The sequence below is a fragment of the Canis aureus genome, chromosome 24 (assembly GCF_053574225.1).
Source record: "Canis aureus isolate CA01 chromosome 24, VMU_Caureus_v.1.0, whole genome shotgun sequence".
Taxonomy (NCBI): Eukaryota; Metazoa; Chordata; class Mammalia; order Carnivora; family Canidae; genus Canis; species Canis aureus.
The window spans coordinates 47,944,054-47,970,244 of NC_135634.1; the positions used below are offsets into that span (position 1 = coordinate 47,944,054).

The 26,191-nt window shown below is 52.0% G+C and overlaps 1 protein-coding gene across 7 annotated transcripts in view; it reads left to right on the top strand.

The window, feature by feature from the left end:
- AGAP1 (ArfGAP with GTPase domain, ankyrin repeat and PH domain 1) overlaps nt 1–26,191 on the top strand; it is a 529,451-nt gene that overhangs the window by 383,402 nt on the left and 119,858 nt on the right. For 5 of the 7 annotated variants that reach the window (XM_077869329.1, XM_077869330.1, XM_077869331.1 and 2 more), the window contains one exon: nt 13,998–14,159. The exons of the other annotated variants lie outside the window; for them this stretch is intronic. In XM_077869329.1, coding sequence (XP_077725455.1) covers nt 13,998–14,159 — 162 coding nt within the window. The remainder of the gene's footprint in view (nt 1–13,997; nt 14,160–26,191) is intronic. 7 annotated transcript variants of the gene reach the window in all.

Sequence of the window (26,191 nt, forward strand, 5' to 3'; positions counted from 1 at the left end):
CTACATAAAATATGTAGCATAGTCATTAGTCATTAGCAGCAGGTTAGCAAAATTCTGTAACAGCAGGAAGAGAAATATACTTTCAGTGGCTGTTAAAGGAGTCATTTCATACTTTGCAAAAAAAAAAAAAAATTCCATGGGACAAATTTTCACATCTAAATATGGAGAGGGGGCTGTTTGTAGATTTTTCCCCAAAAATGTTTATTTTGTTAAAAAGTTATTCCGATACAGAACAGGTACCGAAGGGAGCTCCTGATGCAAAGTTTGGTTCACGTATTTTGGTATCTTCTGCATCCGCACAAATCCATCTGTAGCGATGCGGAATTGCAATTGGATTAGTCCATTAGGGTTTTGCACTATTATTTGTTTCTGTGTTTTAAACCCATCCTGTCTTTCTGTTTTGTTTGCTGCTCTTTCCCCAGGGCCTAACCCAGAACGAGCACACCCCACAACACAGGCATCGGGTCGTTATCTGTCAGATCAGTAACTATGGAGTCTGCACATGTCCATGTACACACTCCCTGAATATGTAGTCAAGGTCATGCTCCCCTAAGTGCTGAGCGTCAGTCATCACCTGTGGTTCTGAGTGGTTGCCGGTTGCCCTCCATCAGCTCCAAGGCTTCCTGTGGATGGATTACCAATGGAACCCAACCGCTGAGAGTTCTCTCGTGGGCTGCGTGGCTCAGGGAGCAAGGGAGCCCCACACAGTAGCCTCAAGCCCATTGACTGGAGCTATTGTTAGGGCCCAGGTGTGGTGGAAGGGGATGGAGTTTCTGAGGCTTGTGGGGCCTCTCTTTCAAGTGGCCGGGCCTTCCGTTTGAGGCACCTGATACCACAGTGCTCTCACCCCTCTGACGGTGGCGTGCCACCCACCATCAATAAAGGCTTGGGAACCGTCAGGGTCCCTTTTCATAATCAAGCTTCCTGTCCCACGGTTTAGGAGAGACTAGTGAAATCACACAGAACGAGAAGTTTTTCAAGTATCATCTTAAATGATGAGATATCATTTCTCTGACTTTGCAAATTAGCATTTGATTTCGTTCAAAACGAAAATAACCATTGACTTGAAACGTAAGAAAATGTTACAGGGGATGCCTGAGGCTAAGTGGAGATCTTTTTAAAAAGATATAATTTATCATCTTCATATGGTAAAATAATGTATTCTGCAAAATACTCAAAACTGTGAGGATACTTAATACAGAATTTTCAGCCGGCCTTTAAATAATATTTAAAAATCTCCAGGTCTGAAACGTACAATTCTAGATAGACTGGACTTCTGTTTCCTGCGGCATTCAGAAAACCTTGACTCACACTTACATTCCTTGTGCTGTCCACTGTGTCTTGGGACAGTCTTTTTTTTCCAAAGACCTTTTTACTGAGCCCCCGGTTTTGCTGGTTGGTGCCCAACTGGCTCATATAAAGAAGTTAGAAAATCAGAGGAACACTACCACAGAGAGAAACACCACAGACCAAATCCCAGCACTCCGAGGGAAGGTGGTGGTCAGAGCCCTGGGTTCAGAGGGAGCTGGAAGAGGGTCCAGAGGTCATGGTGAAGCTCATCTGGCCCTGGCGCTCCCACCACTGAGGAACCCTCGAGTGGCCTGTTACCAGCACCGTGGTTTGTCTAGTTGGGGTGATGGACTATCTTAAATCTCCCAAGATCCTTTCTGACAGTTACCAGACTTTCCCCCTACGTTTATAATATTTTGATACCAGTAATGTGTAGTTTCCTGTGTTGAGAGCCCTTGGTTTCCACTTACTGGATGATCATTGTTTTAGGACACCTGACTACCCTTTGTGGCTCTGCGTGGTTTTCAGGATTCACACTCCGTCCAGACTCCCCATCTCCCTCTGTGCTTCACATCTGTCCACAGCACGTACCATCATTCTTCTGATGCCTATGAACGTGTGTGTGTGTCTGTTGGTAATATTTTTGCACTAGAATGGAAGCTCTCTAGGACGGGAGCTGTGTTTTGTGTACTGGTGTTGTTGGAACTCTAGAAGAGAGCCAAATGCTGGTGAGCAGTTCTGCCGTCTATCCACCTGTCTGGCAGCTGGCCCACCACCACGCTGAGCACACGGCCGAAGCACAGTGTGGCTCAGTGTCTTCTTGGATGGGGTGTAGGATATGAGAGGAAGGGAGGCATCAGGACGGCCCAGGGCCTCTGGCCTGAGCAGCAGCAGGATGTGGGTGCTGTTGACCAAGATGGAGAAACAGCAGGTTGGGGCATGAGCAGGTGTTCAGGAGGGCTGTTTTGCCCATTTTACATGTGAAGAAATTGAGGCTGATGGACCTGAATCATCCCAGGTCATATAGCCCAGTGGCCTGGCTAGGATTTTGAGCTGCTTTTCTGATTCTTCAGCTGTGCCAGTTCCTCTTCATGGAACACATTGTGGTTCTCTCCCTGCCCTTGATATGCTTCCATCTTATGCCACTCGATATAGGCCATTCTGAGGACCATGGCTGCTTCGCGGAGGTGGGCAGGAAAGGAGCTGAAATGCGAATCGGGCAGCACACAGTACGCAGGCGTCAAGGACGTGGTTTGGACGACCTCACACCCTGCTGGCGAGACTGGCACAGAGCTTAGCAGCATATATCCAGAGCCCCACAAATATGTATTTTCTTGTGCCCACATGTTGAAAACTGCCCTAATGTCATAATTCCAAATATTAAAAATATGCAGAAGTGTTGGTTTCGGTCAACATGTGAAATCCATCCTAAGCAGGAAAGAAACAATTAAGCAAAGTAAGAAATGTATTCTGTTCTTCTTGATTTTTTTTTTTTTTTTTTTTTTTTTTTTGGTTGGTTGGTTTTAAACAATTGAACTGGAGCAGTGCGATATGTCCCAACCAAATTACCTCTTTTTTCAGTCTGGGTGTCTATGTATCAGATTTTCTTAAAGCTGAAGACACCAGCACTCTATTTCTTCAAACCACATGGTGCCAGCAGGTTAAGAGCAGGGATGTGTCATGAGGAAGCAGCCTTATTTGGGGATGGCTGAACCTTGAACACAATGCCCTGAGTGAACCCGTTCAGGACCCTGGACAGCCGCCAGCCCCCCACCCCCACCCCCGCCCCCCGGCCTTACCTACTAAAAACCCATAGATTTTCCTGCCCTGACAGGATGCTTTCTGTGCAGCAGTTGGTAATTTGACTCTGTGTGACTTTTCATAGAAACAGCTAAATTCCTGAAGATGAGAAATTTACATTATCAGAGAGGGAGCCACGTACATTTAATTAACTTCTCTAATTGAGACATGCTCAGCTCTCCCCCAGCCCTGCTCAGCCAGTGGAGCCTCTCCCACGTGAACCGGGATCTCTTTGTCAGTCACTCATCGTAAGCACCAAACTTGAGAAATGGTTGTGGCTGATTATGTAAAAAGAGAGAAGGCTGGGAAGAAACAGACGTCTCTTGAAATGATTTCATTTCTTCCCAACGGCACTGTTCAGAGCGCCTTTCCATTTTTCGGAGTACGCTGGATTAATTCAGCTAAAAAAATCAAGTAGAGAACAATGTGATTTATACCCTCAAGTACAAAACCCTGACTTGCATTCCCTAATATGTTCCTTCCCAGCATGTCCCCACATTGACTTCCTCAGGCTGTCGGCCTCACTCGACCACAACATGCTCTACCTTTCATCCCCTACGATGAGATGGTGGTATTCAATGCAAGCTGGCCATCCGGCATGAGAGATAACTAGGGAGACAAGAGGAGCAAGGGTGCCCTGCCTGCAGCCATGTGCTGGGCTCTGCAGGATGAGGGGAAGACTGGGACAGGTCCCTCCGAGAAGGACGGAACATTCCAGGGTCTGCATTCACCTGAAGTGTAGAGCCAGGTCCTGGCAGGTGGCTGGAGGCCCAGGCCGTCCGTCTCCTCCAACCCCCAGGCCGCTTCCTCACCCTCACCCTGATCCCATCCATGCATCTTGCTAGACTATGACGTTGACTTCTTTTGCTTTCCGTATTCGATTGCGTCAGAGCATTTAATGCAATGACCATCCCCCCTCTTTTCTTTCTCTCTCTCCCTCTCTCTTTTAACAGCTTCGTTGAGATAAAACTCACCTAACAATACACTCGCTCGCTCAAAGTGTACAATTCAGGAGTCTTAGTGGATACATAGAGATGTGCAACCATCAGCACAGTCCGTTTTAGAACATTTTCATCATCTCAAAAAAAAAAAAAAAAAAAAAGAATCCTGCACCCTGATTAGTGATCAGCCTTGTGCTTATCTTTTTAAGGCTATCACAGACACACATTTCAGTCAGTAAGGGCTCCACGTAAATGAAGATCAGTCCCAGGCCTTCAGCTTCATTTACAGAGACATGTTGGTGCGATGGAGCGCGGCCCAGGTAGGAGATGGTTCTCCCCCACATTTTCTCTCCACTCTGGCCCCTCCTATTATATCCCTTTCCTCCCCACTTTGTAACTCAGTCTAACACTGTGGTGTCTCTTCCTTCCCCCAACACATGTCATCTTCCTCGAACCCCCATCGTGTCCCTGCTGCCCCTTCTTCTGACACCGTGTACCTCTGCGTGAGCGCCGTGAGCGGCAAAGGGAACCGGACAATGTACCAGTCTCTGAAACATCTTCAGAGATTGTAAACCTCCTCCTGTTGAAAGCTCCCGTCAAAAGGACTGTGAGAAGGGGCGAGGTTTTGAACTTCACTTCACACTCACCTTTTAACAGAGGCCGGGATGTTGTGATTTCCTTGGATGGCAGAGGTGGCCTGTTCTTTATTTACCAGCCCGCACATCTCTCTGAGCTTCAGAAAGAACAGAGCCCTTCTTAAAGATCCAAATGAGCTTTATATGGTTGGCCTTGTCTCGAAGGAAATGTGTTTTAATTCCCTGGCTCCTGCGTGACCTCATCTTGGGTTTTCAGAAGGTCTTTGCCCTCCACTGATGCCCCCCGCCCCCAGCCCAGCACCGACAAATAGCCTTGTCTTTGATCATTTTGTATTCTTTTAATACCCAAAAGGGGAAATAAAAAAGATTTTCAGGAATATATGCCACCTAATTCTGCCAAATGAGTATGTGAGAGCGGGAGAGGAGGAGGGCCGGTACGCACGCACTTGTCCTTTACCTTTCTCCTGCCGCCTTTGTTTTTATAGAGGTGCGTACTTCCTACGAACACGCATTTTAAGGTTTTCATATCTGTCTTCGACACATCGGAAATGGACAGCCAGCCAGCCCCCTGGGGACCGTTAGCAGCTCCTCTGGTGGTGGGGGTGGCTTCCCGCAGCACCTTCTTGGCGTCTCCGCTCCAGACCCGAGCCCACTAAGGAAGCGTGGTGGGCACGTGCTCCCTCCAGAGTCCGGGAAGGGCCTGACCTCTGACCTCGGCAGGGACCAGGGACGTGCGCGGGGACGGCCAGCTCAGCGGCAGCCGTAAGAGCAATAGCTGTTGCGGGCCCCTCGTGGTTCTGGGGTGCCCCTTTCCAGCACAGGGCCGAAGGACGCCTCCCCTCCCTCCCCAGCAGATGCTTTTCCAGACACTTGGGAGCGGCAGGGCCTCGAGAGCCACACGCACGGAGCCCAGCGTATTTGAATATCAGCCAGGATATCAAAAACCTATCTACACACCTGGCAGTGACGGCTATCACCGAGGCAAGCTCCCCGCAACAGTTCATCAGAAATGGCCCAGCTAATGATCGGCTGGGCAGATAATCGGAGGAGAGTTAATTGTAAGGTTCGATATGGCATCTTGTCAGCAGAGATAAGTTGTCACGTTTTCCACTTGAGCTGAAACTAAATGATTGTAAAATAAGTTATGAGTGTCCTTGGGCCTGTCTGCCGGAATGATAGCTAAGAATACATTCCTGGCCATCCGTCTCAAGCAGGCTGCTTGATATTTATGCGAACGGAATGTTATTTTATTCCCCTCCGGTCATGCTTGTCAGCTCTCCGAGTGAAAAGTGAGGCGCGTCTTTGACTCATACTTCACGTACCGGAGCCTGGAGAGACTGCAGATTGTTATCATTATTGCTCATATTATATATTTTTTGGGGTGTGCGTTGAACATTGATGCCCGATTGGGAAGAACTAATGGCTGCCGCCGAGCACCCATCGGCCCGGCCCATCCCGGCTCGGCGCCCCGCGGCCCGGGGACCCCGCGTCCCTCCGTCAAAGCCGGTTTAGATGCGGAGTAATGAGGCGCTGGCTTTTTTTTAATTTGGCATGCCTCTCTTCTCGCCTCCCCCCCCCCCGTACTTAGCTCTGTCGTCGGCCGTCCCGGTGCCCAGTAATTGATACAAAATAAAATGCGTTATTTGTATTCAGCCGGGAGGAGCGGATGGCAGGAGCGGATGGCGTCCGTGGGCTGCGGCTGGGGCTCATTTACAGTGTCGGCGGCCGGGCTTTCCGGGCCTCTTCACTTTGAGGGATACCTTGTCAGGCAAGAGAAGTCGTCGGAAATGGAAAAGCACAGCATGGAAGCCTAGTACATTTTGATTGCTCATATTTTAAACCGGAGGAATGTTAAACAACTCTGGAAGGGGAGTTCTCGAGATCCGGGAGCCGGGGGCGTTAATACGCCGCTCAGGGCCCAGCCGCCCAGAAACCGAGCTCTCCCCGCGTGACCCGCCGCCAGCCTCCGCCCCCCCCCCCGCCCCCTCCAGGGTCCCCCGCTCCTTGGCTCCGTCCGCGTAACACCAGCGCTGCTTTCCCCGTGCCACGATTGTGGCTCCCTGGCCAGGTTGGCGCCCGGCGCTGTAGGGGGGCCTCCCCTGGCCAGGCCGCCAGACTGGGCATACGCACCCTGCTCTGGCGGCAGCCCGGCCTCGCCTGCCATCCAGCCCCCGACCCTGGGCTGCACCCCCTGACCCCGGGCCTGTACTCCTGAGCTCAGCCTGCACCCCCGAGCTCGGCCTGCACCCCCTACCCTGGACCTGTGCTCCTGAGCTATGCCTGTGCCCCTGAGCTCGGCCTACACCCCCTGACCCCGGGGTCTGCACTCCTGAGCTCAGCCTGCACCCCTGAGCTATGCCTGTGCCCCCGACCCCAAGTCTGCACTCCTGAGCTATGCCTGCACCCCTGACCTGGGCCTGCACCCCCCGACCCCGGGCCTGCACTCCTGAGCTCGGCCTGCACCCCCGAGCTATGCCTGTGCCCCCGATCCCGGGGCTGTACTCCTGAGCTATGCCTGCACCCCCAACCCCAGGCCTGCACCCCTGAGCTCGGTCTGTACCCCCTGACCCCAAGTCTGCACTCCTGAGCTATGCCTGCACCCCCAACCCTGGGCCTGTACCCCTGAGCTCTGCCTGTACCTCTGACCTGGGCCTGCACCCCCCGACCCCGGGCCTGCACTCCTGAGCTCTGCCTTCACCCCTCGACCCCAGGCCTGCACACCCATACCCCAGGCCTGCACACCGACCCCAGGCCTGTACCCCCAACCCTGGGCACCTCCGACCCCAGGCCTGTACCCTTGACCCCAGGTACTCCCCGACCCCAAGCCTGCACCCCTGACCCCAGGCACCCCAACCCCAGGCCTACACTCCTGAGCTCTGCCTGCACCCCCGACCCCCGGCCTGAGCAGCTGGTTTTTCCAGCTACTTGTGTCCATTGCCACCCACAGTAGACACCCAGCCCGAGGGGGCCGCGGGGCATGGGGGCAGTGATGGACGTGGAGGAGACCATAGAGATGGAGCTCCACCTTCCCTGCAGGGTGATGGGAAGTCACTGGCCCTGGCACTGGCTTGCCGTCTCTAAATGGGAGCAGGGGTATTCCTCTGGGTGGGACCTGGGCCCTGCGCACAGCAGATGGCAGGACTCGTGGATCCCAAGTGCTTTGTGCACACCAGTTACCTTCTCCATCTTCCTCCTTGTCTGAAATAGGATTTACAGGCCTTACAAACGGTGGTCCTGCTTTTCTGTTTTCCTCATGCCAACCCCGTGTCATCCTAAAAGCTCGTCTCCATCCTTCCCTCCAGTGGCTGGGTTAGGGCTCATGTGTCTCCCCGACACCAGGGCCTTCTCCTGACTCGGTGGCACCTTGTCTCCCTGTCATCACACACTCAGTCTCTGAGTCCTGATGGCCCAAGCAGTGGTCCCAAGTCACGTTTGTGTCTCTCGAGGGGAGCCCTAGGGCCGCTGGCCCGCTCGACCCAGGGGGTGGCTTAGACGGCTTCTTGCTTCCTCCTGTCTGTGCGCAGGGGCACTTGTGTGAACTTACACACTGTGAACACATACTTACAGCTGACGTGCTCACCACGCTCATGAGCCCCCCCCCTTCTCTATTCAAGTAGCATGGCCCCAGGAAAACGCTTTTTTGTGGAGGCATCACGCAAAAAGTCAGATAGGCATTCCTTTGCTCCTTGGAAATGGGCTCCGGGGGCAGGGATTTTTGCCCTTTGTTCTGTGATGAACCCCAGGTGCCTGGCTGGAGCTGGCGCGTAGAGCGCTCAGTGCTCGTGAAGCGTAAGTGGCGTGTATAAGGCGTCTCGGAGGGAAGTAGTCTCGGTGTAAATAGGCTGCCTTCGTGGAGTTAGGTGCTACCTGACAACAGGCCCCCGACTGCTGGAAACTCGAGTATGCCCGTGGTGTTACAGCCACGTCACAGAGCGCTTCTCGGTTACACACCGGAAAGCAGCGCCGTCCACCTGTGTGGGCGCGTCTCGAAGAGGTCAACTCGTTAGAAAACTGAATTCCAAAGTGTGCAGGGAACTCCCATTTTCATCCCAAATCTATTCCCAGCTGTGTCCCGTTTAAGAGGCTGAAGCAAATCCCTGCCTTCATAAGGCTCGCACCCGCCAGGAAGGCACTTGTCAGCAGGGACCACACCCGTGGGTGGTGGAGCGTCACACGTGGTAAGTGGCCCCTGGCACATGAGGCCATGGGACTGGATGGCCTCGTGGGCAGTGGCCAGAGTGGGGGAAGCCTCTCCAGGGGCCTCCCCTTTGGCTTCTAAGACCCAGACCTTCCTGCTGTCCCTGTGATCTGACTCACGTCAAGCTCACTCTGGCCTCTGCACAGAAGAGGGGACCTTGAGGCCAGACCCGCACAGTCCCGCTGGGGCTTGTCCACTGACGGGGCTGTGGCGGTGCTGGCGGCCCCAGCAAGGGCATGGCAGCGGCCGGTGGGGCGCACTTGACTGGAGCGGGGTCAGCCATGACCAGACACAAGCTGCAAAGAAGGGAGAGGCTCAGGGGGCTCTGCTTTAAAGAGGATCAGAAATCAGGTGGTGGCTGGGCGAGGGCATGGGGTCACGGAGGGTTTTGTTAGAAACGGGAGGCAGTACAATGATACAGCACGTTTGATGCAGGCTGGAGAGGGTATGAAAGGCGGGGGGCAGGGTCCCTCCAGGGGCAAGATGGGGAAGAGTTCGGCTCCCAGCGTGGGGGGGCAGGGGGGTAGGCCCCAGGTCTGTGGGGACCAGGGATAGGAAGGAGGATGCTCTTGTCTGATGGCTGCTTTTTGGGTTTGGTTTTTCTCTTTTGTTTTGTTTTTGGCAACATGAAAAATGACACCTCTGTGGGGAATGGAGTGAGGTGTGGGGCACTGAGACCCCAGGCGGTGTGATACGGCCCCCTGGAGAGTGGGGAGCGGCTTGACTCCAGGAATGTGGTGGATGGCAGGGCAGGCCGGAGTTCCCGCCCCAGCCCAGCTCTGGGGTCCTACTTGTAAAGGCGGCCAGCGGGCATGAGGCTGTGTGCCTCCAGCAGGGCCTGGGCCCAGGCGCCGAGCAGGGGGGGTGGTGGAAGTTGGTCTAATGGTCAGGAAAGGTAGAGGAAGGAGGGCACCACAGATCACCCCTCAGAGGGTGGCTCCCCGGAGCAGGGGAGACAGACATAAGCCCCAGAGGAGCTGGCTCCCCGTGGCGGGCCTGGGTTAGGGCCACGAGAGCTGGAGGGAAGGAAGGAGCTTAGCGAGGTGGAGGCTGAGGCTGGAGAGGCCAGGACGCTGAAGTGAGCACCTGGGAGGAGCCAGATGTTGTCCCTCCTGAGTGAGAACAGGGTGAGCTGCTGCTGAAACAGTGAGTGAGCAAAGAAGGGGCAGATGCCAGGGGTCAGTGGTGTGAGCAGGCTCACAGGCGGGGCAGTGGGCATCGCTTCAAGGGGGTAGAGCTGGAGAGAGGGAGAGTGGTCAGGAAGCAGTGCCCAGGGGCGGGGAGAACAACTACCCCACCTGTGTGCTTCCTGGGGTGGGACACCAGTGCCCTCATCTGGGAGGTGTGTCCCCTGGGGAGAGCCACATCATAGCAGATGACACGAGTGTTCTGAGAGGTTTGCTCCCATGAGGGAGTTTGCACGGTACCGACGGGGACTCCAGGAGGAGACCGATCAGCTGATGAGGAATGGAACAATTCATATCCCGTATGTCTCTCCCTGTTGACAGTTTAGACCTGTTGGGGTTTTGCGTCGCGAACTGTCCTGTGTGTTGTGAGGTGTTTCTCAGCATCTCCTACTCGATGCCTGTTGCACCTCCACCTGTCTCAGTCTGATAACCAGAAATATCTGCAGGCGTTACCAGACGTCCCTGGGCAGGGGTTTCCCATTGAGAGCCAGTGGGTTAGTGGGGCTGCGGAGCCACAGGTGAATGGACCCCCTGATGTTCAAGGGTGCCCGTGGAAAAGAAGGCTGGAGGGGCTGCTGATGGTTCTCCGGAGGGAAGGGGGTGTCTTTGCTGCCATGTGGCTCCTCCTCAAGGATGCCACTCAGCTACTTGCTTCAAGTGGGTCAGGGATTTCTCTCTCAATTACGAATATTCCAAGATACCAAAAAACTTGGGAATGAAATTGCCAGGTCTCTGTTAATGATTTTAGGAACAATTTTCTACATCTGGAATGGAGGGAAATCCCTAGAAACAGTCACATGTCATTCTGTTCCCCAGGAAGGTGAATCATGACCAGTATGCCAGTGAGTTTAAGGTCATTCCCAAGTCCGATTCTAAATTAGGTTGTTAGAGAAGTGCTTTGTGCATATACAGAAAAGGAAACAGTGACTTGATTAAACAGGATAGTTCATTAAGGGGAGAAAACATTACATGGATTTCCCTTTAGTGTTTTAAAATTGTCAAAAATCTGTAAGTTGGGTGGCCATGTAGCCCTTCAGCAAAGTGTCTGCAAAAGTGTTGGGTAGTTTCTCTGTAGGCGAGTCCAAGGCTCTGAGAGTGGGACGTACAGACGATGTGACGTATCTGGTGGGTCTTGTTGGGTGGCCCCCCTCCAGTGCTTCTAGTCGTGCGTTGTTGTGTCTGAAAGTTTGAGGCTCTGTTTTGACCCCTCCTCGTTTCACGTCCTTTCCGTTGACTTGGGTGGATATACGAAGTCACGTGCTCACAATGAATAGGGCACTCGTGAAGGATAACTGTGCAGGGACTTGCCCTGCCGCGTGGGGCACCAGGATGACTTAGCCATTCCATTCAAGACCATGTGCTGTTACAGGACAGACAAATAATACTGGAAGGAAATAGTCCAGAGGTAGAGCCGCCACACGTGTGTGGCGGCTGTCCTGTGACGACATGTAACTCAGGAGTAGATTCTTAACATCTTGCAAAGAAATACTGGTGCATGCCTTAAAAAAGAAGTACTGGGTGAGGGGAGGGACCTGGGGATGCTTGTGTGATGACGGTGCCGCCACTCCACGTTCAGCATCCTGCGCGGGGACATGGGCATCTTTAGCTGCCCCGGGGAATCAGCGTGCCAGTTAGATCCAGCCGACAGACAGACATCCGAGTGCAGAAAGCCCAACTTTGGGATCCGTAGTTCAGAGATGAGAAACATTAGTTGGGGAGAGAGCATTACAGCAGTGGAGTGACGTGAGGATTAGGACGCACAGTTGCGAATGAAAATGGTGCGTTGAATTGAGTGGATGCCCAAGGGACAGAGGGCAATAGCAGAAGGCCAGCCCTGCCTGAGCAGAGGCCTGTTGTCCTTGCCCGTTTTCCTCGTCTGCCTCCGTGATGAGGGCTCAGCTCGTCAGGGGTGGGGACGGTCACTGTGACAGCTGCTCCCCCATTGCCTGTCACCATGCCTGACACAGGGTAGGGCCTTTACACTGAATAGTCAGAGAGGATAGGTCAGAGAGTGCATGAAGACTTGCAGCCTACACACAAGATACGGAAATGAACAATAAAATAATTGATTCTAAGGTGTGAGCATTGAGTAACATCGTATGAGGGTTGTTTTAGGACCACCTGATGCTCTCAGATCCCAAGACTCCTTAGCAACACCAGGCGGTCTCTGAACCCTCTGAAATTGTGTGCACATGTTACTTAGAATAACCCTTTTTTGGAGGGAGTATTTACAGTTTTCACCTGATACCCATTGGGATGTAGTATTTTTAAAATACGTGCAAGAATTGCTACTTTTAGATGAGTATTGTATTTTTTTTTTTTTAAGATTTATTTATTTATGACAGACATAGAGAGAGAGAGAAAGAGGCAGAGACACAGGCAGAGGGAGAAGCAGGCTCCATGCCGGGAGCCCGACGTGGGACTCGATCCCGGGCTCCAGGATCGCGCCCTGGGCCAAAGGCAGGCGCTAAACCGCTGAGCCACCCAGGGATCCCGATGAGTATTGTATTTTTAAAAAAATGTCTGAAAAAGAAAGGTGGAGTGCTGGAAGGAGAGAGACATGTCAGCTGCTTGGCCCAGGCCTGGGGGCGGGGGGGTGGGGGGGGTGGGCAGGACCAGGCCAGGGCAAGCTGCAGAGGCAGGCCAAAAAGAAGGGGTGACTCTGAATAGAGACTCCTCTTGGCAGCCCCAGCCTTCTCCAGCCTGGTCTCCCGCCCAGAACAGCCACGGAAGCAGCAGAGGGGGGGCTCCAGCCTGCAGGCTGTGCCTCGGGTGAAGTTAGCCCGAGAGGTTTACCAGATGCCTGGCCCGGGAGGGCGAGAGGCTGGTGGAAGAGGAGGGACATCAGTCTCTGCGGAGGGAAGGCCCCTGAGACACCCAACTGTCACCCTTCCTGAGATGCCTCAAAATGGTTAATTAACAGTGCTTCAGTGGACCCCATTGACCAACCTCAGGGGCCCGGGGGTGGCCAGGCCTCCCCGCAGTCCCGCTCCCTCTCCTGACCCTTTAGCACCTTCTACTGCGTCTAGATGGGTGACCACTTGGGGGGAATCCTAATCTGTGTTTCTCGGTGTTGGATCCCAAGCACCTAGAAGGATGGCCCACAGTAGGTGCTCATAAAATACTCGGTGACTGACCGGACAACCTTGCTGAGCGCTTGGTGTCCTTGGAGTTTACAGAGCTGCTGACTCATGAGATGAAGAGTTCTTCAGGCTCTGCAGGTGTTTGGATGGTGCCTCACCTTCACATTTTGGGAGGACTGTCTCATTCCGGTGGAATTCCGTGTTCGTTCCCCGCTCTTTTCAGCACGGCTCCGGTGTTCTCTTTGATAAAGAGAAAGATGGGCACGCTAAATTGAGTTTCACTTACAGTGAATTAGCACATTTGGTGCACCGGTCTTAAAGTTTTATAAATAGCTTCAGTGAATCAAAAATCGGCAGGTCTGCTATGGCGAGAGAGACGCGGCGTGCCGTGTTGCCCTAATAAAAAACTGATGGCGCAGTCATGTGTGACGCCGCGGGTGGAGGGGAGAGTCGGATTCCCGCTCTCCTATGTGCACGCACCGAAGCAGAGCCACCCACAAAAACACCCTCGCGTGCGTCCTCAGATGTCTTTATTTCTCTTCTAATGTATCACGGTCATTGTGCGAAGGGAAAATAGACTGGCAAAAAGCATGGACTCCTCACTTCGCTTTTCCAGAACACCAGTCCTGCAAAGCGGAGAACCTGAAATTCCCCACAGCCTACAGACAATCCAGAAATAAAGGCCTTTTTTTTTTTTTTTTTAATGGCAGGTGGTACATGAGAGCGAATGGCCCCGTGAACTTGTCGCGGGTGCCCCGGGGCCTCCGGTCCGTGCCGTCCGGCTGCCCAGCCTGGCGGGGCCGCTTAGGGTACTGGAGGAACGTTGCTTTCGCGTTGCCGCAAAGTCCACTCTGTTAAGTGTTAACTTGTGCGTTCTTTTGCCTTTTCCGGTCCCATGGCAGACACGGGGCTGGGCGACTCCGTGTGCTCCAGCCCAAGTATCTCCAGCACCACCAGCCCCAAGCTCGACCCGCCCCCCTCCCCTCACGCCAACAGAAAAAAACACCGGAGGAAGAAAAGCACCAGCAACTTCAAAGCCGACGGGCTCTCCGGCACCGCTGAAGGTAAGGTCTCCCGGGGACTTCGGGGCGACAGTCTGCGTTCCCGGAAATTACTTTTGATGTTTCCAACTGGGGGTAGTCGCATGCCCTCAGGACCACAGGTGGCCCCCAGGCTGGTCACCGCACGGGGTGGCCCCAGAGGGCCCTCGGAGCCCTCCCATCCCCGGTTCTCAGGACCCTTCAGCCAGGTCAGCCCTCCTGCCTCTGGCAGTCGCCGTCCCATAGAAGGTAACGTGGTCTCTCTGTGACGCGCCTGGGGTGACAGCACCTCTGGGTCTTGCCCTGCCTCCGCACCCGGGGTCGACGGGGGCCCCTCCCGTCCTAGCCGTCTTTCCTGCTAGTGGCTGGCCTTGATTCTCACAAGACAGCTTCCCCACCTCTGGCTCTCGGCAACACGTCCTGATCCACGTTCCTTCTGTGGGCGTCCGTCCGCTCTTTTTGTTCCGTGGGCTCTATTTATATTCCAGTTGTCTCGGTTTGTCACGGTTTATCTTGGTTCTCCTTTGACCTGTTGAGCCCTTGGTTTTTATTCTCAGTCATGGCCTGATGGGAGCTTTCTGAAGTGGCGCCTTCGGATGGATTTATCTTTTTTATTCCACAGATGCAAAGTGGAGATGCATGCACGCGCGCGCACACACACGTGACGAGAGACAAAATTAATGCAGTTATAATAAGCTGAAGAGATACTTCAAAGGAAAATAAAAAATTCGTAGCATCATCATTTAACAGGAATTGTCATTTGTGATACCATCAATAGGGAAAGAGTCGGTCTTCAACAAGTGTTCCACACGCGCCAGAAATACTTCTGTAACTTATACCCTTTTTCTTTCTCTGTTTCTGCCGTGCTCTTCCTGAATCCTCTACTTGAGTTCAGAACTACGGTTTGAAGCGTTACAGAAAGTGGCTTATTCCCTCCTGGTCTCCAGCCACGAGCCCGTAAGCCCACAATGCCTACGTTAGCAGGAAAGGAACAGAGTTTACGGTGCGTGCGCGGAGTTTGTTGCTTACATGATTCTGTGAGTTGAGGGCAGCGTGGTTCTGGAGGTTGAGGGTGTCCAGCGGCTCCGGGGCTCTCGCGGTGGCGGAACAGGGAAGAGTCTGAAAGCCGCCTTCTTTACATTTCTTACCATATTGCCTCCCATAGGCTCCCTGCTAACTAGTTTGGCCAATAAAAACCGATTTTCTCCTGTTACGATAAATGGGGATGATTCTGTTGTATCATCAGTGATGAAAAATAAATGATCACTGATCTGAGCACCCACCCAGACTTTACTGACCTTCGCGGTAGAAAGGAGTCAGCTACTGATGCCAAGTGTTTTGGAGACTCTTTCAAACAGCCCGTTAACAAAGAGCTCCCAGCCCTGGCCATGTACATGTGGCCACACCCCACCCTAATGGGAGGTTTGGAATAAAACCAGGAAGAAGCCTGGGCCCTCACCTGGGTGGGTGACATGTGCCACATGTGCCCAGGGGGAGAGTACGATTTGCTGTAGGGAAGGGCCTCCAGTCCAAGTCACAGATGAACATCTCACTGGGTATGTCATGCTTCTCACCGATGACTTTTTTCAAAAGGACCACTTGATAGAAACTGATTTTCTGGTCCACCTGTAAGTACACTACACGTATTTGACACTTTTTTTTTTTTTTTTTATGATAGTCACACAGAGAGAGAGAGAGAGGCAGAGACACAGGCAGAGGGAGGAGCAGGCTCCATGCACCGGGAGCCCGATGTGGGATTCGATCCCGGGTCTCCAGGATCACGCCCTGGGCCAAAGACAGGCGCGAAACCGCTGCGCCACCCAGGGATCCCTTGACACTTCTTAATTACATCCTACCCACCTACCGACGTCGAGAATACTACGTTAGTAAGATAGAGCCTTAATAAACAATCAGTGGTTGCGTGTCTAACTGGACTCTGCTGCTTGAAACCAGCGTCCCAGTCGGCCGGTGGTGAATTGAAGGAAGTTTGAGGAGTATCCGTGAGCTTGTAGGACACCTGAGAAGCTCCCAGCCTGTTTTCTGAGTTACTGGGATCGTATCCTGGGCTCTGAGCAATAGCGTATAAGGCTGAGACAGATCCTTAACGCACAAACAACCATGGACCCGTTGATTAAAAGGCCTCACTGCTGCAGCAGTGACACAGACAGAAAGACAGACTTCCCCGGCACCATAGAAACACCCAAATTGGAAATCTGCACAGCGTCTCAAGCATGGACGATGAGTAATGGTTGACGTGTGTTCAGAAATTCAACACCAGTGATCAGAAGGGAAGCCGCCCCTCGATTCCTAGTTAACAGATTATTGTGTCTGTGATACCAATGGCCCTGACATCTTTCCAGGAGGAAATAAGGCAACAGGTTCTCTGTAAAAAGAAAATGTATCATTTCACCCTAGAAAAGGTTACATACAAAACAGTAAATGAGTCATTTTTTGCGAGACATGCTATATTTCATTATTTCTAAGGTACGCATTTTTTTTTCACTATTTAACATCTCTGAAGTCGTGAAACGACCTACAATTAAGGTCATTTTAGATTCAATGATACACAATATTTTGCAATAGTCTTGACAGCTATTAGCTCCTTCAAGTAAATGGCGTAAACTGTCTAAACATCCATTCTTGAAGTTACAGGTAGTTGTATTGGTTTTATTTTTAGAGGATACTGTTCAATTTTAATTATCAGAAAATATATCTATTTCTCTTTCCTGTAAAGCACTGTGACTGGTTGCTTCCACTGTATTCTCTGCTGACTGACCTCATGGCGAAAACTTGGAGTTGTAGATATAAAAAGTTCTCTAGAAGACATTTGAAAAGTAGTTGAATGATACGGTTTTTGACATAAGCCATTGGAACAGATGACTAGATTCAAACCTCTTCAGAGTATAAGAAAAACAAAGTTCCATTGAACGCTGCTTCAGTCAGGGTCCCCAGGGGAGAACATGGCCCCCTCAAGCTGGGTCATCGAGGAGAGTTTACCATGGGGCCGTCTGCAGAGGTGTGGGAAGAGAGCTACAGGGGTGGTGCAGAACCCCAGGAGTGGAACGGGCAGCGGAGGGGCCAGCTATCAGGACCTGGAGAGAGCAAGGTCTGGGCAAGGCCTCCAGTCAGGAGCTATGGCCTTTAGCTGAAGGACATACTTGGCCCATGGTGGCCCAGAGAGGGACCAGCAGGACAGCCCTGACTTCATTCCCTCCTTGCCTCTGATCTCCTACCTGCCCCCTCTTTGACTAAACCCAAGCAGAAGCCAAAGGGCGCCAGCCACACGGGCCCATATCCAAGGCAGAGACAGAAGGTACAGAGGAAGCCCCAGAAAGAAGCAAGGTGCTGCTCATGCCTTTGATGGCGCCTCCTAGAAATCCCTGGGGAAGCCTGTGCCCAACCCTGGCATGAGTGCAGTAGACCAGAAGGCTCTTGAGAGGGCAGGGGTGTGTGCTATCGGCCGTTGTCTCCTGAGGGCCTGCCCCCAGCTTCCTGAGTGCCTCTGTGCACCTCTGTTCCACTCCCCAGCCAAGCCAACGATCCTGGTGCCAGATTTTTTTTTACCTTGGTGACCTGCTCATTCAGAAAGTACGAGCTAGAAGTAGAATATCCTCGGTCTAATGCTGCCTCAAAAGCCAGAAATGTGGCTGTCGTCCACCTGAAGCCTGTCAGTGCTCCTGACAGAAAGAAGGACATCCTGTCCAGCCAGTTCCCTGCTGTACCAGCAGTTCACGGTCAGCTGTCGCGGTCCTCGTGCTGAAGAACGATGATTAAACTCTGCACCCGGTGGCCGAAGATACTAGAACCTAAGTTGAACGGCCATGTGCTTCTGTTTATAACTTAAAAGGAACGGAGTCAATCTAATAAATTATAGGAACAGAAACTGTGATCTGTATAAATGTAAACATAAAATGATTCCTTATCTTTATAAAAAGTTTGAGTTCCAACTTAACTTGATTACGCATGTATATGTGTGAGCGCAGGAGATGTTTGGAGGGTCAGGCCAGTCACTGGGCTTTTCTGTAACTATTAGTATCATTTAAAGAGTCAGAAATTAGGGGCACCTGGATGGCTCAGTCAGCGAAGCGGCCCACTCTCGACTTCAGCTCAGGTCATGGGATGGAGCCCCGCATGGGGCTCTGCGTGCAATGAGGTGTCGGCTTCAGGATTCTCTCTCTCTCTCTCTCTCTCTCTCTCTAAAATAAATGAATCTTTAGAAAAAAAGAGTCAAAAATGAAAAATACTCCAGCCCCCTGGTTGTGGTGTGGAAGAAGTGTGAGGTTCAAGTTAGAGTGGTGAGCTCGGACTTTGTGAGAGTGACATCGTATGTCATTGAAAACACAGTGTCCCGGGAAGGTGATGGATGCCTCTTTGCTCCTGGGGCTGGTATCTGAGGCTGCTAACTTTGAGCAGGAATAGGACACTTTCTCATCGAGTTTAACTTTGAGAAGAACAAGCCTCGTGGAAGCCAACATCCTCTAGCCATGCCATAAAAAAAAGGTGCAAGTGGTCATTACATTTGTTTTAAATCCATATATCCCAGTTCTACTTGTACTATTTAATAGACCCTTGAGAACATTGGATGTTAAAATATTGGTGATCTTGATTTTAAATTGGATTTGATTTACTCAGGATTAATTACATTTAGGAAAATGTATATTCAGATCTGGGCTCTGTACTCTAGGATGATTATAGACCAAGGAAGGTCAATTCAGATGTGGGCAAGAAGCACGAGCGTGGGGACTGAAGCCCATGTTGCGGAGGCAATCTTTGAAGTACCTACAAGAGCTGTAGGGAAGGACGGGGCATGGGGGCACATGAACCATGTTCACGTGATGAAAGGACAGCCCTCGCCTGTCCTGGGGGGCCCAGGTGGGTTTCTTTGGGACCCATGGGTTGAAGCTTCCAAGGAGAGGGATTTCGGTTCCGATATTAAAAGGAAAACTTCCTAAGAGGTGGAGGCACCTTGTCCCCTGCCGTGGCCACAGCACCTGCTGCAGTGGAGTTTGGCTCTGGAAGGGCACCAGCTGTCAGGGCCCTGGATTTGTCGCCAGAACCAAGTTGAAGGGCACGTGCCCAGAAACCCCCGGGCAGTGGGAACTATACGGATCTTTAACGACTTGCCGTGCTTTGGCATTTTCTCTGCGTCGCGATAAGTCTCTGGGCGTCTTCTTCCCCAGGGTCCGGTAGTGAGCTTACCGTTGCAGCAATGAAGCAGAGAGCCCTGCGTTCTCCTTCTGTGGTCCCAAATCTGGTGGTTCTCGTTAGTTCTATAACATTCATGCAAGTTTGCATCAAGTGTTAATTTCCCTGTTTCCCCAGTGAAAAGGTGGAAGTAGAGAGAGGTTAAGTGGCTTTCTTGTCCAGGGTCAGGTTGCTGGTAGGCGACAGAACAGTCTCTTGATTCTCTGCCTCAAGCTCTTTCCACCAGGCAAAAAGAAAGTCTTTGAGGTATGTGGAGCGGCTTTTGAATCTAGGAGTGGGGCAGACAGAGTAGCTTCCTTGATATTTCTCAGATTCTACGTAAAGATACTGACTTTTATATGGATCCTAACATCTAGAAGTTGTGTAGCAAAGATCTTTCTTTAAAAATGCGGAGCCAGTCTGGATTTACCCAATCTTATTCTATGAGAGGCTATACAGAAATCCTGTTGTATTTTCCCTCCCTGCCTTGGGTTCACAGTGCTTTGTCCCAAAGGTCTCAGAAGGGAATTAATTTTCTCCTTCTCATCTCCATCCCTTGGTTCGTTCTGGGTCTTTATAGAACCCCACTATATGGTTGATCCTGGATGATATCGAAATACTATCTTGTGGAGGAAAAGTCACAAACGGCCTCTCTCCGTTTGGATAAAAGAACGAACGAACGGCCCATCCTGGCTGCACTCACTAAGCAATCAGAGGCCAGGCCTGAGCCTGTTGACAAATTTCATGAAGTCTGTGACGCAGAGGTCGGCCCAGATGGGGTTTTGCCCTTCCCTCTTGCACTGAAGAACCTGGCGAGTCATTTTATTCTCTCATCAAGTATCGAGCAGCCAGCACAGAGGAAGCGTTACGTGTTCGGCTCCGTGGGAGCCACGAAAAGTAAGACTCGGCTCCTCTCTCCCCACCAAAGGCCCTTCGAGCCTCAACTTGGAGATAAGACACACACAAGAGACTACCTACCTTTGAAACCCACGTTTAAAAAGAGGTGTGCGTGCGTAGTTCCGGAGCAGGACAGGATAGCGTCGAGTCATGGGAGTCGGGAAGCTGGCGTGCTGAACCTCTCCGTCTTACGTTCTGCGGATTGAGTCTGTGTGGTCACCGTACGTAATAAGACGCTGCAGAAAGCATCACGTTTTCATTAAACGTCTTCTGTTTGCAACTTAAAATGCCAGCGGTATTGACTGAATTTGGCGCCAAATGGAGTTTTGTCTTTGCTTTCATTTAGCTTCTACGAAAACAGGTGTAGCTGTACCTGATGAGCTAGGTAGCCTTTTACCTCAAGAGAAAAACATTTTACTTATCAGTTGAGGTTTCAGGGGCCCTCTGGGGAAGAAATAACCATACACGAGCATCGTCCAGTCTTGTTCCTGCACACCTAGGGTTAGAAGAAGGCAAGACCCAGGGGCATTGAAGCTGCATTCATCTGTGACTGTTGGGTTGTGTTGGCCGTCATGCAGTTTGAGGGCACCGCTGGGTAATTTGGGGATTTGGCACATGACATTGGGGGGGGGTGTTTCTTCTGTCATGGAAGTGTCTTTATCTCCAAAATGTTCTCATCCTTCCTCTCTCCTTGGCCACAGCCGGCACACTAGTCACTCCGTGGTGCCCGTGATGGTGCATGTCACCAGCCTGAGGTCAGGGCCAAGGAATTGCCTTCACCGTTTGTTTCCTGTCCGTGGGGTTTTCTCACTTAATTTTGAATTAATCAGAGGTGTCTGGAGGGGGAGAGGAGAAGGTTCACAAAACCTGTGCTGGCATTACTAGCACACATCACCTTGGATTCCCTGCTTGTAATCTTCAAGAACATTCCAGCAGTTCCCGCCCTCGTTCTAATTTTGGCAGCTGCCTTGAGTCAAAACACAAGGAGTGAGAAACCGCCATAATTGACTCCACAAAAACTCCACAATCACCAGCAATTTTTTTATAACAATAAAGACTTCATAATCGAGCTTCCTCATTATTAAACTAGTTAGTGCGTCTGACTCGTTGAGTCGAGCAGTCCATCCGAATCAATATGAAAAACCAAGACTTGGAACTTCTTCCTGGAAGATATTCCTGAAGTATGGTAACTACGATGCGGAAGCTGGGGTGGCCGGGTTTCCTCGCCCTGGAGCCAGGAGTTAGAGGGGGCGCCACGTTTTCAGAGGGACTCACTACACCCCACAAACCGGATCATTTTTTCCAAAGAGAGTTGCTCAGGTTGCAACCCCAGCTCCCACGAGAACAGACTGGCTGGATTTGAGTAGCTCTGGGTTTACTCTAGACGTTGACATTATAGATGGGGCACAGTGGACTCAAAAGCCATCCTGCAGGGTGCAGTCCTCCCGACACGCACGAGCTGGAGGCGCACACAGCTCCTTTGTGGAAGTCGACGGGTCAGAAATAAACAAAGATGAGTCGACCGCAGCAGGAAGAGTCAGAACAGAGAAGCCCCATCATGATGAGCCAAAAACAAGAGAAGGATTTTTCCTTTTTTTTTTTTTTTTCCCCCCAAGTACACACAAACTAAAGAGTGAGATTTAGTTCCCTGGAAGTGCATTGATCACCTGGTGCATGGCAAGAGCTCTGCCTGGCGCCAGATGGGAGAGTGACTGAGGTGGCCCCTGCCTTCAGGAAGCCCACTGTCAGGTGAGCACGTGCATCCGCCACCAGGCCGCAGCTGCCGAGCAGCCTGTGCAGGGAACCCAAGGCACCTGGCACCTTGAGGTCCCTGAGGGAGGTTCTGCAGAGGCAGCGAGCCGTTCATTCATGTCCCGTTACATAGAGAAGAAATCTCTGCTGCTCCAGAAAAGGAGGGGGAATACACAAAGTGAACGGTGATACGTCTTGTTATAAGGCACCTTGGGGCTCCCGGGGACACTCCCCATAGGATGGGCCACAAGTCGCCCTCTTCAGTCTCCTGCCATCCACGAGCATGGACTCCCCTATGACAGGTGCAAACTCCTCTCAAGGTTCCTGTCCCAAAGTACAGGTTGGGATGGACCTCAGCACCCCTTCCTCTCCCTCAGCTTGGAGGTGCGCCAGCTGCCCACAGCCTCCAGTGCCCCGCTGACAGATCGCAAGATGGCACATTTCCTTCTGGGAGCCCTGGGATTAGAATGCTGCCCAGCTGGGGACACTGAGTCACCAGAAGATAATGCCTCAAAGTCCTTTCCTTGGTGTTCTCGGGCCCCTAGAGCTTCAGGACCTTTGGTTATCACTTCACTCTCTGACAAAATCGAGAGCCGGCTGTGATGCGCTTTGCTTGACTGTGGTCCCCAGAGCCCGCAGGGGCAGGGCCGGTGCTGTTCAGCCGCTGTGCTCCTGGCCATTCCCGTTGCCTGGGCGCTTTTCATACTCTTACTTTGCTACATGTATTTTGTCACAAAAAGTACAGGAGGCAAACTGTAATGTTCAGAAGAAAGATGGAATGATGTGACGAATCTCTTGGGGGCCTCAGACGCTGGTGCGTTCTGCATCAGCCGCTCCATCTAGGGCACCTCGGGACTTGAGGGCACCTGGCTGTTTCCATGTCACACGTTCTAGTTGAGGACGCCGCGCCTTGCCTCCCACTCAGTGTCGAGGGGACTTCATGCCTCATGGTTGTGGAGGCTGCAAGGGAGGCCCCGCTGGTTCTCGGTGAGGACCCGATTCCCAGGTGTCCTCGGGCCCTTTCCGTGACGCACGTGCTTGCTCTTCCTCTTCTAAGGCCACTGAGTGCATTCACCAGGGCCCCACCCTTTCCACACAAAGCCTGGTCACCTCCCACAGTCTCTGTTTCCGAACACCTCAGGCCTCAGCAGAAGAATTTTAGAAGGACACAAACATCCAGCCTGTACAACCTGTGACTTTCTGTTCGTACCTGTGGGTGTGGATGTGCCCTCCTGTGCCACTGAAGGAAGATGACAGTTCATGGCCTCAGGCACTCGGGTTGGAGACAGGTCTGCAGACAGGTCTACCTTCTCTTGACACCTCCCTCTCAGGGCCTTGGGTCCCCTGCCAGGACGTGTCATTAAGTGGGAGGGAGGGAGGCCAGGATGGTACAGTGTCTATGACTCATTGCAGCCTCCAAAGAACCTGGTGGTGTTCACGGTGTTGTCTCCATTCTCACAGATGAAGGGCAAGTTCCGTGAAGCAATTGCCCCGGATCTGCAGGTGATAGGAGTTTGGGGTCTGCCTCAGGACTCTAAGACTCCTGCTTGGGCCCCGTGCTGTCCACCGGCAAGGACTTTAGGGGCTGGGGTGCAAGGAGGAGCCTTGGGCAGAGCCGGGCCTGCCACTCCCACCGTGACCTTGGAGAACTCAGAGGCAGCGGGCAGCCCGGGTGAGGGGGAGCAGCAGGGGGCACAGTGGGTTTAGCCTCTGACACTTGGTTTTGGCTCAGGTCGTGATCTCAGGGTCCTGGGGTCAAGCCCAATGGAGAGTCTTCTTCCTCTCTCTCCCCTCTCCTTCTCCCCCAAATCACGTGCACACTCTCTCTAAAAAATAAATAAACCTTAAAAAAAACCCTCAGAGGCAGCAATTCTTTTGCCACCTGTGGCCTCAGCATCGTTCCTCAGGACCCCTGTGCTGGCACAGCGTCTTGGCAGACTCTTCTCCCGAGTGTGTACATGGACCCTGGTACGTTCCAGTGAAATTTGGGACCCCCTACGTCAGCTACTCTGCAGAAGCTGAGACATGTGGGACTCGAGGACGGGCCATCTCCTGTTTGTGACAAGGCAATGTCACTCGTGAAACTTTTTAAAACTTGGGGAGGGATGTTTAACTCCGATGCATCGAATCTGTGGTTTTAGGTTCGCTCTGAGGATGATCCCCTTTTGGGAGGGGGGACGGGGGAGTGATGCAGTCTGAAGATGGAGGGCGGAGGGAAGCGGTGGTGAAGGCCCCTGGGGCCCCCAGCATGTGCTTGAACCCCTGCCTCACTGGACTTCAGCATTAATCGAGTGTCCGCCAGGTCTGATGGTGGCGCGCTCCCGTGTCCCCGTGTCCTCGCAGCATGTGAGTGCGGCTCCCGAGCAGGTGTGGCTCCAGGTAAACTGCTTGCTTAGTAATCTCCGCTAATGCCCTCCAGCTTTCAAGTCCATCTCTGGCCGTCTGAGCTGTGCCGTGGGTGCCAGGCCCCAAGCCCGGGGTGGCCTCACCGATGAAAGGGGCAGGCGCCGCGAGCCCCACGCCGGGCGTTGCCACTCACGCACACACAACTTATCAAGGGCTTCTTTTGTACTCGGGACATGGAGCAAATTGGCCATTTGTCTGTGGGGTAATGGGCTCTGCTGCGATATGAAAATCTCTCAAATGGTTAAATTCAATGACATTATATCAGAGTTCATGAAGAGCGACAACTGCACACAGTTTAATTCTATTTAATTTTTTTTAAGGGGAAAAAAGCAAAGGGAAAATGTTTTAGTTTCTCTTAAGCTGATTTCTCTCTGCTTTTTCTTTAAAAGTGCCTTTCTAGTTGCCACACAGTGATGTGATCATTATCTGCCACCTTGTCGCCTTGCTGCCTCTGCATGCAGTAAAATACAAAAAAAAAAAAAAAAAGAGAGAGAGAGAGAGAGAGAGACCAGGGGAGCTTGTGAAGTATGACTTCCTATCCCAAGACTCATTGCCTGCGATTCGTAGCGCTTGACAGTAATGATCTTATTACAGTACTCTGGACCTTGAAGAGATTTCATGAGGAGAGAGAAAGGACAAGCCTCCATGTAATCAAGTGGTGCTGAATATTCCACGCGTTTTTGATCACACACTGATTGGGCACAGTTTTAGCCCATCTTCTAGTCAATTATGCATGGCCCCTGTGCTCTCGGATAGTCAGAAACATTGATGGCTGTTGTCTGGGTTCTGGCAGGCAGCCAGGGGTTTGAAGTGCCTTGCACACCATCATCCCAGGATAAGTGCTTTTTAGTTAGAATTGATTACCTTTCTTTGGGTTTTGCTTAATAGCAAAACTGCATTTGGAGAGGGCTTCAGGTGAAAAATGGACGTATTAGCCATTTAGAGCACCTGAACTCCCAGTCGATCCTTCGGCTTCCCTTGTCTCTGTCTAATTCCCGCTTAATGGTAACGACGTTTGATGATGTTTAAGACGGCCCCCGTCCCCTGCCGCCGCGCACCCACATCGCGCACACGTGGAGGGCAGTTGGAGTGCGTGGCCACCGCGTGCGGGGTCCCAGGTGGGTTCCGGGGGAGGCTCCAGGCTTCGAGGAGGGTCTCCGTCACTTAGCTTCCGCCTTGGCCAGGAGGCATTAATTACCCAGAGAGATCGTCGTCTGCAGGGGACTAGGTGGCCAATTCGTCGTGCAATTGGCTGGCTCGGCGCAGGTAACTGTGGCGCGCGTGGCACCGAGGCCCAGCTGGGCACGCTCTGCCACCCGAAGCCCGAGACGGCTGTTAGCTCGTGGCTTCTGTAGTTGTGTACTTGCCTTTACTGATCTCAGAGCCTAGGGATACTTGAAAGGATGGGATTTTTTTTTTCCTACCAGAATGATCACTCGATACTGTCCGTTCTGAAGCTAACCCAGTTAAGAAAATGGTAATGTGCATAAGAGAACACGGTTATGAGCCAGGATTTTGGCTTCCTTGTGTCAGCCTCTGAATCCAGGTTCTGGATGTGTAGATGGTCTCGGAATCATCAGACAGGAAATATCTTTTGAACGTGTCCTGTGCATGTTAATATGCAGGACGGACCTCAGAGTTGGACATGCCAAAGCTGGGGGAGGAGGAGGGATTTAGGAGAAGTTTCTAGAAATCTGTCTCGAGTCCACCTCTAGCCGTGGAGGTGACTGACACCGGAGATGTGAACTGTGGCATTTAGCCACGGGGTGCCTCAGTAAACCTGACTTGACTCTTCTTAATTGAGTAAATAGGTAGCT